This window comes from Cervus canadensis, chromosome 24, assembly GCF_019320065.1.
Source record: "Cervus canadensis isolate Bull #8, Minnesota chromosome 24, ASM1932006v1, whole genome shotgun sequence".
Taxonomy (NCBI): domain Eukaryota; kingdom Metazoa; phylum Chordata; class Mammalia; order Artiodactyla; family Cervidae; genus Cervus; species Cervus canadensis.
This window is the reverse complement of record NC_057409.1, coordinates 27,834,913-27,850,694: the sequence shown is the minus strand read 5'-3', so window position 1 is coordinate 27,850,694 and position 15,782 is coordinate 27,834,913. Positions and strand designations below refer to the sequence as shown.

General features: G+C 57.1%; 2 protein-coding genes across 2 annotated transcripts; both read right to left on the bottom strand.

Moving 5' to 3' along the window:
• Nucleotides 1-1,117: 1,117 nt before the first annotated feature.
• Nucleotides 1,118-4,886, bottom strand: FEV (FEV transcription factor, ETS family member). The gene is made up of 3 exons (XM_043445783.1): nucleotides 4,820-4,886; nucleotides 4,003-4,077; nucleotides 1,118-1,704 (listed from the first exon to the last, which is right to left on the bottom strand). Exons 1-3 carry the CDS (start codon nucleotides 4,869-4,871, stop codon nucleotides 1,118-1,120), a joined length of 714 nt encoding a protein of 237 aa, XP_043301718.1. The 5' UTR covers nucleotides 4,872-4,886.
• A 4,854-nt stretch (nucleotides 4,887-9,740) lies between these two features.
• On the bottom strand, nucleotides 9,741-12,980 carry CRYBA2 (crystallin beta A2). The gene is made up of 5 exons (XM_043445149.1): nucleotides 12,946-12,980; nucleotides 12,606-12,770; nucleotides 11,663-11,804; nucleotides 10,425-10,567; nucleotides 9,741-9,945 (listed from the first exon to the last, which is right to left on the bottom strand). The coding sequence occupies exons 2-5, from the start codon at nucleotides 12,764-12,766 to the stop codon at nucleotides 9,798-9,800; spliced, it is 594 nt and encodes a 197-aa protein (XP_043301084.1). The 5' UTR covers nucleotides 12,767-12,770; nucleotides 12,946-12,980; the 3' UTR covers nucleotides 9,741-9,797.
• Nucleotides 12,981-15,782: the final 2,802 nt, after the last annotated feature.

The following is a 15,782-nucleotide window of genomic DNA, read 5'->3' as shown; positions in this document are numbered from 1 at the left end:
AGGGGAGGTTACCCTCTGAAAATGAGAACGCAGATCCAAAGAAAAGAGAACGTTGGAAATGCTGCGGGCGGGCGGGCGGGCGTTGGTGAGTGGGAGTGAGAAAACAAGTCTGAGTGAGGGTAGGATAGGGAGGAGAGGGGCGGTGGGGAAGGGGATGAAATGGTGACTGAGGGATATGATGATGTGAAGATGAGAAGATAAGTTGGGGTGGAGTTTGGGATGAGGGAAGGAACTTGTGGAAGGATGGGTGCGATGAGGGTAGGTGGGATGCCAGGGCGCGTTGGGAGAAGTCAGGATGGGGTAAGGTGAGAAGGGGCAAGCGGAAGGCCCAGCAAGGCAGGCGGAGAAGGGGTCGGTTGCGAGGTAGGAGGGGGCTGCAGCTGGAACCCACTCACTAGGAGCTCTGCGCTCCCCTCCAGTAGAACCTAAGCCTGCCTGCCCTCGTTCTCTGGAGCTTTTCCTTGACAGGCCTTTCTGCGCACGCCTGAGCTGGGCGTCTGGTTACCTTCCTGCCCCTACCCCCGCCCCGACCGCCCCCCCCCCTCAAGTTTCTGGGGCAGCTAAGAACAGAGAGAGGAAGCAGCGGGGAGCTTGGGAGCTTTAATAGGTCTGGAAGGGAATAGAAACACACTGCAGTCCTGCAGGAGGGTTGGGGGTGGGAAGGAAGGGGGCCTGGAAGCTACCTAGAAATGTGTGAGGTGCCGGGAGAGGAGAAGGTGGACTGAGCGGGGGGGGGGGGGGGGGCAGGAGGGGAATAATGAGAAAAGACTTGGAATTCGAGAGAGGGGTCATATCAGAGGGGCTTCCAGGAGCCAGAGGGAAACACAGATGGAGGGGAGGGAAAATCAGGAGAGATGGAGGGACCTGGGGTCTAGAAGATTAGAAGTGGGGGCACAGTCACCCTCCCTCGGGGGCTGCGGGACGAGGCGGGGGCAAATCCAGTGGTAAAGAAAGACTGAGGCGACGTCAGTCCCTTCCCGCCAGGGGCTGGGTGCAGCGGGTGGAATCAAATCTGAGCTGGAAAGAACGGAGGGGGAGGCCCCGGCCTCCTCTCCCGTATATGGGTGGGATTGAGCGAGGCTCCCGGCGGCTGGGAGAGGCCCCCGGGGCACCCGGTCTAGTGGTAATGACCCCCCAGATGCGACGCCGCGGCCACCGCGCCGAAAGGCCCGGGCGGCGGCTGCAAGCCCGGGCTGGGGTAGAGCGCAGCGGTGGCGGCCGCCGTGGCGGCGGGGCCCGGGCCTGGCCAGTAGGAGAAGCCGGCGGGCGCGACGCCGGCCGAGGCGGCCATGAGGTTGAGTTTGGAGAGGCCGGGGAAGGGCAGCGGGGCCAGGCCGGCCGGCAGCTTGTAGAGCGCGCCGTCCTGCGCGGCGGCGGCCGCGGCGGCGGCTGCGGCGGCGGCGTGGGCGTGCGCGGGGGGCGGCTGGCAGGCCTGCGCCAGGCCCTGGAAGTCGAAGCGGTAGGCGTAGCGCTTGCCGTGCACCTTGCTCATGATGTTCTTGTCGTAGTAATAGCGCAGCGCGCGGCTCAGCTTATCGTAGTTCATGTTGGGCTTGCTCTTGCGCTCGCCCCAGCGCCGCGCCACCTCGTCCGGGTCGGTGAGTTTGAACTCGCCGTGGCCGCCCTCCCAGGCGATGCAGCCGGCGTTGGCGCGGTCAGCCAGCAGCTCCAGCAGAAACTGCCATAACTGGATCTGGCCGCTGCCTGTGGGGAAGGGGGCGGTCAGCCACAGGCGGGATGAGGGAGGCGAGCGGCGGGGAAGAGGTGGGGTGCGAGAACCCACCACTCCCCCGGCCGAAGTCGGATGTGGGGGCCGGTGTCAGGGAGGAAAGGGGCACGTCCAGCTGAGTAACGGCACAGCTGGAGCGGCTGGCCAGGGAGGAGATGATCAGCAAAACCGTCCCTAGGCAGTACCACGCTTTCGCACAATGGAAACGCAACCCCACGGGCGCACAGCTTTGCAAGAAGTAGGGAGCGAAGGGAAAGCATCACTTCTTCCGTGTGGGGGCAGCGGTACTCCAAGGCACAGGGCTCTGGGAGGTAAGCGAAGGCGGGATATCACCCCTCGGCCTGAGAGCCCTTACCGGGTGCAGAGCCTGCATAACCGCTCGGGGTAGCCTACATAGGTGGTTAGCTAGCCACATCCCAGCTGGACAATGTCCAGAAATCCAGAGGGAAGAAGTCGGCCTGCAGCGGGATCACTCGGCCCACGGGACAAGGCATACACTTGAAACCTCTGCCTGAGGTGGAGAGAGTTGATGTATGGCTTCCTTGCGATACCATGTCAGACTGGGATGGGGACAGTGGTTCCCTAAGTGTGAGGAACGGCAGCCTCTGAAGTCTCCCACCCTTGCCAGCGTCTGGTGCTGGGGCTACTCCAGTTCAGCCTTTTTTTTTTTTTTTTTTCGGAACAGGCGGGATTCCCAGGGTACCAAGGTGTCGCAGTTCCCAGGGGACACGATACACAGCTCTGAGGAGAGGAGACCCAGATGCTTCTGTGCTTGGCTCCCTGCCTCCGCCCATCTTTGGCCAAACTCCAGGCCCTTCTGCCCTGTCCAGATTTTCAGGGTTGCTAGAAAGGGCCAGGAGGTTTTCCCAGATAAGTGGGTAGTGAGAACTTCTGTTTCTCTGTCTTGGAGCCTCAGTCAGACAAGTGGAGAAAAATCTTGACAGAACTAATTCCACCACCCCCCCTACCCCCACAACACCCCCACCCCATCCCAGTCCTCACACCTACCAGCATGTATACACACACTCTTTTAGAATAAAATGGATTTTCTTCGAAGTTGTCTGATTATTGTTTTAAATTGAGCCTGGTGAAGCTCTCTTCTTTTTTCAGTGATTTCCTCAGAACCCAGATGCTGCCCTCCACCATAATTTTGACCCCAATCCTTTCACACCAGCTCTGGGAGGGGCTCCCTGGCTCCAGGTCAGGAACACTGCATTTTAGGGTCAGAAGCACAGCAAGGGGTGGGGGAAATGTACATCTGGTACTGAGAGATGTAGAGGCTTGGAAACTCATTCCTGTTGGGTGTTGTGCTCCCTTTTAGATAAAGCAGTTGCTGGCCTTGTTTTCCTGGTCATGGTAATTATCGGTCACTTGATGAGATCTAGGGTACCAACTGTGGGGCTTCGCCCCCCCCCCCGCCCCCCGGTAAACAATCTGCCTGCAATGCAGGAAACACAGGAGATTCACATTCAATCTCTGGTTCGGGAAGATCTCTTGGAGAAGAAAATGGCAACCCACTCCACTAATTCTTGCCTGGAAAATCCCATGGACAGACGAGCCTGGCGGGCTACAGTCCAAAGGGTCACAAAGAGTCAGACATGACTGAGTGACGACGCACAGGGTACCAACTGAGCAGGGACCAGTGGGGAGGCTTTCCCTGGTAGGTCAGCCAGGTCCCGCTGCCAGCATGGCAAAGCCAAGGGTAATTTAGCGACCAGCCAAAGGCAAGTGACACCTGAAGTGGCCTAGAGGACTTGGCTCACGGAGCCGGGCTGGCCAGGCCAGTGAGGCAGGTGGGCGCTGGCCCTGGTGCTGATGGTGACTCAGCCTGGAGTGGCCTGAAAGCACTTCTCCGGGGTCACCTTGCTGGGTGGTGTCCAAGCTTTGTGCTCCTGCTGCCAGTAGGGAAAGAATACCAAGCACCAGAGCAGGAGAAAAACATTCCCAGCTGAAAAGGGGCGGGCCGGGCCGGGCCGGGGTGGGGTGGGGTGGGGGCGGCAGGGTCTTCTCAGCCTGCCCTGGCCTGCAGGATCAACACTGGGTCTCAGAAGGTACCAGAGCCAAAGGCCAAATGAATGTTTCCCACCCCCCACCCCCCAGCCTCCCCACAATCAGGCCCGGACCCGCCGTTTCCCAAAGCCCAGCATTCCACATCGCCGTTGGGGTGGGAGCGCCCACCCGCCGTTGGGGTGACAGTGGCGCCTGTCGGTATGCGGCGGGTGCCCCGGGACCCCATCCTCGACTCCGCCCGTACACTCCGGCGGCCAGCTCACCTTTCTGTACCGCGGGGCTCAGCGGTCCCCAGCCCGGGCTCTTTCCTTCTTTGAAGAGACCGTCTCCGACGGGATCTGTGGCAGCGAGAGAAAACAGTCAAGCGGATCCAGGCGGAGGTTGCCAACTTGACCGAAAGCCCCCCAGGCCAAGGCTCAAGGGGGAAGAGGGGGGTGCCATGGTTCCCGGGCGAGAGGCTGGGGGCCCTATTCGTCCGGCTCCTCCTCCCGGAGCCTGGCCCGGGCGCGCGCCGCGCGGAGCCCCTCCATAACGCCCAAGTCAGGAAACGCGTCCAGGAAAAAGGAAATCCGCTTTCCGAACGGGCCGGCGGGAGCCTTATAAAGCAGAGCGAGGTTTGCGCCAGCCGAGCTGGAGCGCGCAGAGCCCACCGGAGAGGAGGGGACGCCTGGAAGGCTGGGCTGGTGGGAACGCTCGGAGCACGGAGGTGAGGAGCCACGAGGGCGCCCGGGCCACGCCCGGCTGACCACAGCCCCCCAACACTGCACGCGCGCTCAGTCCCTTGCAACACTGAAGACCCCTGCTCCCTTACCAGGCTCTTTCAGCCCCCGAGCCGGCGCTCCTGGCTTCCCAGGCTCTCACTGTGCTCACTTCAAGTCCTCTAGACCTCACACTTAAAGCTCAAAGCGCTCCATCTGCTTTTAAGGTTTCCTGATGCCCTAGCTGGCTCAGTTCTGCCAGCGATCCGAGTCTCTGGACCGCGCCCCCTTCCCTTGGACCCCAGCATCCCTGTCCCAAGCCCTAACCCAGATTTCCCGCCCCGGGTCCCGGTGCCTCCAGCCCCCAGCTGGTCCCTGGTACCTGGCAGGTACATGTTGATCAGCAGGGGCTGGGAGGCGCCGCTCTGTCTCATCGCCGCCAGGGACTGGGTGGTGGGAGGTGGGGGGGGGGGGGGGGAGAGGGGGGGATCGCGTCAGGCGTTGAGCTCCGGGGCACAGATCCCCGCCCGAGGCGACCGAGGTGACAGGGAGAAGAAGGCGGCGCTGGGTCCAGCAGGGCCTGGCAGGAGGGGGCTGCCCGAGTGCGGCGGGGGATTTGGGGTGGGGGGGTCCTGGAGCGACGCTCCCAGCTACCAGGCTGTTCGGAACCCTCCGGCCCCCAGCGCGGGCAGGGGCCGCAATTTCCGTTTTAATTAAGGAGCTGCCGCCTCGGCCTCCCGGACCCCGCCCCCGCCCCTCTTATCGCCCCATCGCAATAAAGTCTCCAACGTGCCGCGCGGCAGCCAAGCGCGCCAGGCAGCCCCCCGCACCCCGCAACCCGGGAGACGCGCGGGGGATGGGCCTGGGCCTGGCGCTCTGACGGGGGTCAGGAGCCCATTTCTTTTCCGCCTCCCTGACTCTGAGCAAACAGCAACGGGGTGGACTACCCCGGCCCCACCTCGGACCCCCGGGGCCACAACGCGGGGAGGGGGAGGCTCGCTCCTTTTCATCCATTCCCCCCACCTCACTGCTCCACTCTCCTCCCCTTCCTCCCCCAACCCCTACCCGGGTTCCCGTCTCCTGGCTGCGTTATCTGCATCTTCACTTTTAAATTTCCGCTTCCCTCCCTCTCGCCTGTCGCCGCGCTCCGGGTCGGCAGCCGTTGCTCTCTTTATCTGCCCCCCTCCATCCTCGCTACTTTTCCCTCCTCCTCCTCTGCTCTCTGCTCTTCCCTAGAGACCCGATCTCCTTCACTGTCTCCCTCTTGTTTCCCCGGGTTTCCTGTCTTTCCAGGGTTCCCAGGCCTCCCTTACAACTTTTAGTGGGTTGCCCTTCTTTTCCCTTTTTAGGTCTCTCCTTCTTTCATCTAGTCCTCCTCCCTCCTCCTCCTATCTCCCCTTCTGTCTCCTCTCTACCTCTCCATCCTGTCTCTCTCTTTCTCTTCCTTTTCTCATTGATTTGTTCCCACTGATTTGTGGCATATGATCTTCCTTCCATTCCCACCCACCACAACCACTTCTCTCCTATCTTTCCCCATCTCTTGTCATCCCAGCTTAACCATCTACCCTCACAACTACTCCTGATTATCCCTGAACTAGGCTGCAATTGGCACCTTGCTCTAGCAGAAGAGGAGTTAAATTAGATGTACTGTACAAGGCCCCCAACCCAGGGAAAGTGGAAGTAAATCCACTCTGGGAAAGGGACAAAGGCGGGTATGTGGTTCCCAAGTGGTGGCCTGGAGTCTCTGGATACAGGTGAGGCTTCCTGGCTCTGGAGAAGTGCATCTGGAGGGATGCTGGCTGAAAATGAGGCCCTGGGCCCGGAGCACCACCTGCAGCCATACAGCATCTGGTGACTCCAGGCAGAACTGATAAACTCAAAGCCTTTCTTCCCCACTGCTTGGCTCGAGGAGACAGGAGGCCTGGACTTCAGGGCACTTGGATTGGAGTAAGCAGGTTACCTGTAAGATCCCTGGTCCTGGGATGCCTGACTGAGAATGGCTGGGAAGTCCAGCTCGAGGTGGGGACCCTGTGCATTCTTCACTTGGTGTGACTGCTGGGTTGTTCCTCATTCCTGGTGGAGGATACAAAAATCAGAAGGGGCCAAGGAGGAGTGTGGGAGGAAATGGGGGGAATCCCAGGACCCTAGATGATCCTCAAGGGATACAGATAGACGCTTCAGGATGTGGAGGTGGAATCTGGTGGGGAAAAGATGAGCAGTTGGGATGCTGGCTGGGGACAAAATTCAGGGCTTCAAAGGAGCAGAGCATCTTGAGGGTGGGGCCAAGGTCCTACTCCCTCTCCTTCAAGCCTTCCGTCACTTCCCCAGAGAGAAAATGAGAAGGAGGAGACCAGCGTTGCAAGAGTGGGGAGGCAGAAAGTTTCACTCACTTAATGGTCTCAGCAGAAGGCTGAGGGAGAAGGGAGAGGCACTTAGAGTGGGGGTCTGTCCAGACATCCCAGCTCTGAGCTGGTGAAGGACAAACAGCTCAGGCTCTGCCTCACCTCAGTGAGGACTGGCGGCTGAAGGAGGGGGTGGGCTATCGGAAGAGCTTGTGAGGGAGTGAGGGGTGGGCTCCGATCTCATGTGGATCTTGGCTGCATCCCCAGAAATGAGATGATTTCCTCCATCCACTTTGGCCTTTGGCTGAGTGCAACCAATGAGCAGGTCTAGGCAGCTTCCACCGTCTCCTCCCACCTGACTGGGTGGGTGTGGGTCCCACAGGGTTCTGCATACCCCATCAGCCTGACCAGAATAGGACGATGGAAAGGCGCTTCCCTGATGGCTAGTGGGAAAAAACTCTGCCTGCAATGCAAGAGACACAGGAGACATGGATCCCTGGGAGATGCAAGTTCAATCCTTAGATCAGGAAGATCCCTAGAGGATAAATGGCAATCCACTCCACTCTTTTTGCCTGGAAAATTCCATAGATAGAGGAGCTTGGCAGGCTGCAGTCCAAAGGGTCTCAAAGAGTTGGACGCGACTGAACGACTAAGCACGCAAGGTGAAAACACCCAGGCCCAGCCTGGCATCTGTGCCTCCTTCTCTTTAGTTGCTGGTGTGGAGAGCAGAGTTGGACCCCAGGGTCTAAGAAAACCTAGAAGGTCCATTTATGCTGGCAAAGACTGCAACAAATATTAGCTCTCCCAACTCCTTCTTTGTACAGGCAGGGACACTGAGACCTAGACACAGGGTGCGCCCTGATCAGCGTCACACTGCAAGTTCCCGAAGGCATCTTGCTGGGTGTTTTTGGTAGTCATGGGCCTTCCTGGAGGGAGGGCAGCTCAGCTGATGGAGTACACCAAATCTCCCTTTGCCCATTGCCTGCCCCAAAGCAGGTGGTGGGGAGATGACTTGCTGGGGTCTGAGGCCAGTTCACCTGGGTCTGGGCTCAACTCCCTCATTTTCTAGTTTGTGTGGTTTTGGAGAAAATTACATCACCTCTATACCTTAGTCTCTTCATCTGTTAGATAAGGATTAGAATACCAACTATACAGAATTATTAGGCTTATATAACATGCTGAGTGCTCAGATAAAGTTGCATATATGTAGCTGTTAATATTACCAACCCCCAAGGGCACAGTTAAGAGCCTGTGACCATGCAGGAACCCCATACTCCTTTGGAGGACACAGAGGTTTGGGGCTCTGCTGAGGCCCGAGGCTTTTGACCACAGCTCAGATCAGCCTCCACTTGACAGTCTGGATTTGGGGTCAGAAGCCCTGTGTTCAGGTACTGGCTTTGTCACCAATTGAATGGATAACCTCATCCATTTAAGGCTTCTCCCTCTCTGAGGAGCTCATTTCTTCATTGGTGAAACTGGTGAAGAATGGAAGCTGTTAGGAGGATTAAATGCAACAGGGGCCATGGACTCTCGAACCCATCCAGGCATAAAGCAAAATTCACACTCCATCTAGAACTCTGTCCTTGGTCCTCTGACCCAACCTTGAGATCCATGGGGGAAGGCAGGGCCTATGGTAACTGTCCTAGTGCTTTTCTGAATCACAAGCATTTTCAGGGGGTCCTTCTTGAATCCTCACAATCCTTGCCCTGTGAGAGAGACAAGGCAGGAGTCTGGAGCTCCAGTTTCCACGTGAGGGAATTGAGACTCAGGGATGTTATGTGGCTGGGTCCCAGGTGTTCTGACTTCTGGTTTGGGAGGGTCTTCCCAAGGGAGCAGATGCCTAATTTTCCCCAGCTGGGCCCCTGGAACTGCCCAGGTCCAAATCTGAGTTTTCTTCAACATTGCCTTGACTCCCCCAGACAGAGGCAATGATCTGGGCCAACCCTCCCTGTGGCTAGATCCACCAGTGGCTTGAAAACTCAAGCATCCCTGAGGGACAGGATGAAGGGCATCCCAAGGGTCTTGAATGTCCTGCCTATGTGGGGCTGAGATGATAGTAAACTGGGTCAAAGATGGAACTAGGAAGAAGCTATACTGGTGCCATGGACTCTAATGGCTGCTACCACACTCAGCCCCAAAAACATGGCTATGGGCTTCTACCACCTATCCCGGAACACAAGCCCGCTGTGGTCAGTGACTCGGGGGTGGTCTCTCCAGCTCACTGGTCTTCTGAAGAGTTGGTAGGAAGAATGAGGAGGGAGTTGTTTGAGACAGCCGAGAGGCAAGGAATGAAGATGTTTTGTAAAACTCTGGAGCTCACTACCACATGAAGGATTGCTATTCAAAGGGTTTGGGGCTCAGCTTAGAGACAGGATGTCTCCCCTAGAAAGCAGTGGGACCTCCCACTAATTACCCCTCTCACACCCTTGCTCCTCTGCCAGGCGGAGATTCCACATAACTGGGAAATGGGTGCAAGTTGCCCTTAGGCTGTATAGGGAGCCAGGATGAAGAGAAAGGCTGGAAATGCCTGTGAGGGGTTAGAGAGGGGCCCAAAGGGGCTCCTGCACAGAGTTAAGGACATCCTGCCCTGTATGATGGTGCCTGGCCCAGGGGGGCTGTGTGAAGGTTGAAATTAAGCTACGAGCCCTGCCATGGCATTGTGTGCACTCAAACCAGAGGATGGCAAAGGCTCTATCTGGGCTAGCAGGACCCCCTGGTCCAAGCTGAGAGGTCTCTATCATGGAGAGGTGTGGGGCTGGCTGCATTTAACAAGTTCCTGAGGATGGTTAGCAGCAGTTTCATCTCAGCCCCATCTCAGCCACTTACATCCTAAGCCAGTGTATGCTCCATAGTCAAGGATCCTGGGGCCCAGGGGAATGGTCAGGTTGGCAGAGAAGGACTCTCAGAAAGATGAAGGTGAAGGTCACAAAAGAAGACACTGAGAAGGAGGCAAGAGGGGCAGGCAGGTTCAGGAGACTTTATTGAGGGTCCTCAGGGGAGGCACTGGGGCTGTGAGACTTAGTGCTGGACTCTCCGGATGGACTGCAGCTGCCCAGTGTGGGCCTGTGTGCCGAATTCACTGTAGTTACGGAACTCCCCACTGTGGCGGTCCCGCTCCAACACATACTGGTAGCCCCGGTAGCCCGGATACTGGTAGGCCACCCACCTAGGTGAGTGAAGGCACAGAGGTGGTAAGTCGGCTCTGCCCCCACCCCCAGTGATGTCTGCTGATTGCCGGTCCTCCTTTCTCAGCTCCCAATTCCCACCTCCAAAATAATGGCTTCAGTTTTCCCTACATGGTCTCTCCCTGCCCTGTCTACTGCTCCGGGTCTTCCTAACACCTTCCTCATCTCATCTCCTATTCCCACCCTCCATTGCCTCCTCACTCAGGTTTTCAACTCCTTCCTCTACCCCACATTGCTCCCCTGACTCATATTCTCCTATTACCTGCCCCCCTCCCTCCCCATCTTCTCCACCATCTCACTTCCCCTTGCCTCTAAGTCTCCCACGACCTCACTCCTCCAATCCCCCACCCCCCAGTGCGTGTGTTCATTGTGTCTCTTAGCACTGTCGCCTTTCCTCACCCTCCTCCCTGGGCCCCATTGCCTCCCTGCTCTAGTCCCCTGTTGCAGTCCCAGGACTCACGCTCCAGAGCTGACTTTGAGGGAACCCACATCCTTGCTGGCCCAGCCCATGGAAGGCAGGGATGGGTAGTCATCATTGAGTTCAAACTTGCAGCCCTGGAAGTTTTCCCCCTCAAACAGTGTCACACGACTGTCACTGTGGTTCTGAGGAATGAGAAGGGGAAGTGGACAGGTCAGACCCTCCAAAGAGGTGCTAATGGATACATTCTCAGCCCCACTCCCCCAATCCTCCTGCCCAACACAAGCAGTGAAGACAGGGTTTATAAGCACACCCAGAGTTCACTCCATCAGCTCCATATCAGTCTGGGAAGCTGGGGTGCTCAGAGGTCCCCAGTCTGGTCCTTTCTGTGGCTTTGGATTGGGGTGGTGAGACTAGAAGGGGGATTTCCAGAGACTCTTCCAGGTCAAAAATAAAGAATCTTGTGACATGGACCTGTTTTGCAGGAGGAAAATTAGAGGTCCTAAGAGAAATCTGGTCCACTATGCAAGACAGTTTCCCCAAGGTCTCATTGACTATCCACTCCCCTGCCCAGGACTCTGGGCATGGCTACTCATAGGGTAGGACCCAGTGAAGGGTGATGGCAGAATCATCAGTGTTTGTTAAGTCTGGGCTCCCCTTGTCCCAGGACCTTCTCCCTGCAGAACTCCTTGGCCTCCTGGAATGGAGAACCTGGCCTGAGGCAGTACCTGCTCTCTGCCCTCCACCCCACAGCCCCAGATCCTCCCCTCCAGTGTATTTGATTCATTAACAACCCTTTCCCCTGCTCCCTGAAACATACACACCCAGACCATCCCTTTCTCAACCTTGATCCCTGATTGAGTTCTAGTCTCATCTTCATGTTAAGCTTTGTGAGCAGAGGCAAACCACTTTTCCCTTCGAGCCGCATTTCCACACCTATGTATAAGGTTAACAACAGTTACCCCAGCCTCACAGGGCTGCGTGAAAACAAAAGCGCTCGCTGACCAGTGCGGACGACTGAAAGTGGGAAATGGAGCGCAAGACTGGCACGGTTGCGGTGCTGTCCGTGGTGCTGATTTCTGACGCCTGGTTTAGGCCCACGGTCTAAACTCTTGGAGAACTCTCTGGTTCTGAGAAGTAATGCCACTACTACCCGTCTAGGAGTTGTGTTTACACACCCCTGTACAGTGAGTGGACAGTCTTTCCCAGGTGCTGTGATGGGGCCAGGACCTGGAGCTAGGAGCTAGGCTGCAGCGGAGGAGGGGGAGGGCTGTGCTTACCGCGCAGAGCACTGGCCGGAAGGACAGCAGCTGGTCGCTGTGGTGGCCGGCACTGCCGCTCCAGGCACTCCACCGAGGGTAGTCACCCTTCTCCAGAATGAACTGCTGTCCTTGGAAGTCAGGGTACTCGAAGGCCACCCAACTGGGGGAAGATAAGGGAACCTGGGAGGCCTCTGCCCTAGCCTCATTCATTCCTCTCCCCCCCACACCCCCAGCCTCACATCCCCTTGCTTGCTAGGAAAACCAATCTTTTCCTCCACCCCAGGCCCTTCCCCTGACACTCTCATCCCAAGGCAACCCTGTCCCTCTAGAGGCTAGAAACCCAAAGCCTACTGCTATCTGGGGTTGGAGGGGTTCAGGCTTCCAGATCAGGGCTCCCAGGCTGGAAAGAATTTCCCAGTCTATGAGAATCACCCGAATAAGCACTTCTACCTCAAGGATAGGTCCCTGTAAAGGTAGGTGTAGGAAGCCCCCTAACCTGTGGTAGCAACCTGTGATAGCAATAAACTGCAATAGCTTTGGGGCCCCGGCTTTCCCGAGGGCCCCAGTCTCTAGGAAGCCAGGGTGGGGGGAGTGGAAGCGACTTGGCTTTTGTTGTTGAAAAAAGCTTAGAGTCATCCAACTTTGGAGAGGACAAAACTATGCTGTGAACTAACCCCTTTAGGACTCAAGCTGGCCTCACGGAATCCTGCCAAGGGTCGCTTCTTGCCTTTATCCCTTTGGCTCGCAGGAGGATACAATCTCTCTCATGATTTGTCTTGGGGCTGGTGGGGAGTTTTGAGGACGCCTAGGGTTTTTCCATCTTGGTGGGTCTCTCTCAGGCAGGGTTTCTCTACAGTCTGGGGAATGGAGGACTGGGAGCCAAGGTCCCAGTTTCGGAGCTTGGGCCAGGGGAGCCTGGCGCCTCTCCACCCAGCCCAGCCACGCCGGGTGCATCACTCACGCGCCATTTTCCACCTTGACCGAGCGCACCCGGCGCAGGCCTCCGCGCTCGCCGATGTTGGCGCAGTCACTCAGCAGCCGGCAGCGGCGGCCCTGGAAGTCCTCCTCATCCCAGAGCGTGAGGCTGGCGGGCGCGGGGCCCTGCGCGGGGGCGCTGCTCATGGCGCTGTGGACAAGGACAGGACCAGGTGCTCAGCGTCCCCAGAGCCCCGTCTCGGCCCAGGCCCGCCCGATCCCGGTGGGAGGTGAAGGACCCGAGGGTTGGACCCGAGCTGCTAGCAGCTCTTTCCCTTCTCGCCCTCCCCGCCCTAAGAGACCCCGCCCCAGCTCCGAATATTCACCAGGTGGGTGGGTGAGCGCGGTACCGACGGAAATGGAGAGGCTGCGCGCGGGCTGGGCGTGCGGGGCTTTATACCAGGCCTCGCCCCCTCCCCGGACCCTCTCCCGCCCGGGTGGGGGGAGCTGAGTCAGCGGGCAGGCTGCGGTCAGCTCTGGTGTCCCCGGGGGTGGGGGTGGGGCCGAGGCCTTTCCCGCAGCCGCTGACCTGGCCCCAGCCCTCGGGGATGACAATAGAAAGTGCTGAGACACACGTCCGGCGCCCGCCACAGCCGAGGCTGACTCCGCTTTTTCTTTTTGGGGGGCCTGAGCCAAGCAAGGCGCACCCTCACTGGCCCAGACCCTCAGGGATAGAGGTGCCAGGCCACCCTGTGGCCATCCCGCTAAAACCGCGCTACCCCGACTCGAGATGCTGAAGCTCTTCCCAGCGTCTAAACACCTTTTCTTCAGCACTAGGTCGAGGCTTCTCTTTTGGGCGACGCTAAGGAGGAAGTAGACAAGGCTCCTCACAAGCGACCTTCCTACGAGCTCAGCCCTCTTTTCCCTGGAAGGTGGGCCACCGCGGCCCGGCTCCTCCCAAGCTCGAGTTCCCAGACTCCGAGCCAGAGCTCCCAGAGTTTTCTTTCGGGAAGGTGCTGAGACGAGGCGATGACCAAGACTCGCCGCAAGACGGCGCTGAGCGCAGAGAATGAAGCGCCCGAGGGAAGGCACGGATTTACAAAGCGTTTAGGGAGTGATGGTCGACTAAACATTCTTTGGCATTACCTTTCTTTGAGATTGGAATGCAAACTGACCTTTTGCAGTTCTGTGGCCACTGTTGAGTTTTCCAAATTTGCTGGCATATTGAGTGCAGCACTTTAACAGCATCATCTTTTAGTAAAGATTTGAAATAGCTCAGCTGGAATTCCATCACCTCCACTAGTTTTGTTCCTAGTGATGCTTCCTGCTTAGTGATGCGCGGCAGTAGGTAGGTAAAAGCGCTTTCGACTGATGTGCGGCTGGAACTGCGACGCGGCTGGCCACCAGACAGAGCTCCTGGGTCTGGGACCCCCGGTCCCAACTTCAGCCTGAGAGCTAGCAGCTGATTATTGAGCGCCTAGGTCGGATCACACCCTCCGCTCAGCTCAGATCTCAAGTAATTCTTGCATCGATATGTTGAGGCAGACGCTGCTGTTGCCTGGCGTTTCACAGAAGATCCTGCGGCCCAGAGGGTAACACCGGGATGCAGTCCAGGAGGTGTCACAACTGAGAAGTGGCCCAGCTGAGGTGTGATCCTGGGGTTTCCGTTTTGACTATAGGTCCAAGGCTCTTGGTTTCCCACGTGGCGCAGTGTTAAAGAATCCACCGGCCAATGCAGGAGACACTGGAGAGGGGGGTAGGATCCCTAAGAAGGGAGGATCGCCTGGAGTAGGAAATAGCAACTCACTCCAGTATTCTTGCCTGGAGAATCCCATGGACAGAGGAACCTGGTGGGCTACAGTCTGAGGGGTCACAAAGAGTCCAACTCCAGGGAGTAGGCACGACTGGGCCTCCTAGGCTCTTAACCCCAAACTCACTGCCTTGTGTGTGGGGGGGGGGAAAGGTAGGGTCTGGGGAGGGAGAAATTTAAGGGGAAAGGCTTGGAGCCCCAAGGCAAGTTCCAGGAAAGAAATTTCCTTACAACTTGCAGCAGAATTTCCTAGCCATCATGGCTGTCAATGAGCCGCAGAAGTTTCTGGCAAAATTGTGTTTTCCTTAATGAAGGGGGTATGCCAGAAAGAAGTGCAGGGGTGAGAAAGAAGGGAACTAATACTTCGTTTTCCTCATGAACCAAGTGCTTCCCTTATAGGCTCAACAGTCCAACATGGTAAGGTTGGATGAACTTACCATGTGGAAGTGTGGAAGAGGCTGCCAGAGGTACAGAGCCTTTTCCAAATCCACACAGCTAGCCAGTGTCAGAGCATGATTAGACTGGAGTGCTTTGCCACACAACTTCTGGTGACTAAAGGGGCTCACAGGCCAGATTCCGATGCTACAGATCCAGACGCCTAACCACGCTGTCTTCCACGCTTTCTCAAAACTGCCAACCTCACTCCAGCCTCAGAGCCTCTGCACTGGTGGTTCCTGTTACCTGGAGTGTCTTAGTCACAAGGTCTTGGCGTGCTGACCAAGGTCTTGGTGTGCTGGCCTTTTTCATCACCTGGGTGATGCTGTTCCTGACATTCACTGTCCTTCACATCACCCTATTTTCTTTATAGCATTTACTATTCTGTAAAGTTGTCTTTTTTATCTTTTGTGTATGGCTGTACGGAGTGTTTCCGTTTGTACTAGAGTGTAAACTCCTTTTAAAGGGGCAGGGGCTGTGTCACTCTTGCTTTCAGTTGTTTTTCTCCATCCTAGCACAGTGCAAGACACATAGAAGTTGCTCAATAAAATGTCTCAAATGAGTGGACAGGGTGGTCAGGTTGGGCCAAAGGTCCCTAGGGAAAGTTGTGTAGAGGAAATGCTGCCGTGAATAGGGGGTGATGGTTTGCCCATCCTGCCAACCTCCCCAGCCTTGAAATTCTGGCATGCTGAGAGCCAGCACGGGGATATTGGGGTCTCCCTTGAGTCTCTCTCTTCACTGTTGAGAAACTGCTGTCCAGGATCCTGATGTGTGTGAAGGTGAAGGCCAAAAGTACGAGGCCCTAAAACACAGGGAGTAAAGTCCAGCTTGGAAATTTTGGAATCAGAGCAGGACAACCCCAATTTGATTGCAGGTGGGGTCAGAAGCATGACCAGTGCCCTGACTCCCTGTGCTAGAGGGGATGTGGTCAAATAGGGTATACTTTTTCGAAGCCAAGAAAAGGGGAAACGCAAAGTA

Coding starts and splice junctions, on each gene's coding strand:
- FEV (XM_043445783.1), bottom strand. CDS start 4,871: ATGAGACAGAGCGGCGCCTCCCAGCCCCTGCTGATCAACATGTACCTG. Junction 4,078..4,819: donor GATCAACATGTACCTGCCAG/GTACCAGGGACC, acceptor TCGCTGCCACAG/ATCCCGTCGGAGACGGTCTC. Junction 1,705..4,002: donor GAGCCCCGCGGTACAGAAAG/GTGAGCTGGCCG, acceptor CCTTCCCCACAG/GCAGCGGCCAGATCCAGTTA.
- CRYBA2 (XM_043445149.1), bottom strand. CDS start 12,766: ATGAGCAGCGCCCCCGCGCAGGGCCCCGCGCCCGCCAGCCTCACGCTC. Junction 11,805..12,605: donor GTCAAGGTGGAAAATGGCGC/GTGAGTGATGCA, acceptor ATCTTCCCCCAG/TTGGGTGGCCTTCGAGTACC. Junction 10,568..11,662: donor TCCGGCCAGTGCTCTGCGCG/GTAAGCACAGCC, acceptor CTCATTCCTCAG/AACCACAGTGACAGTCGTGT.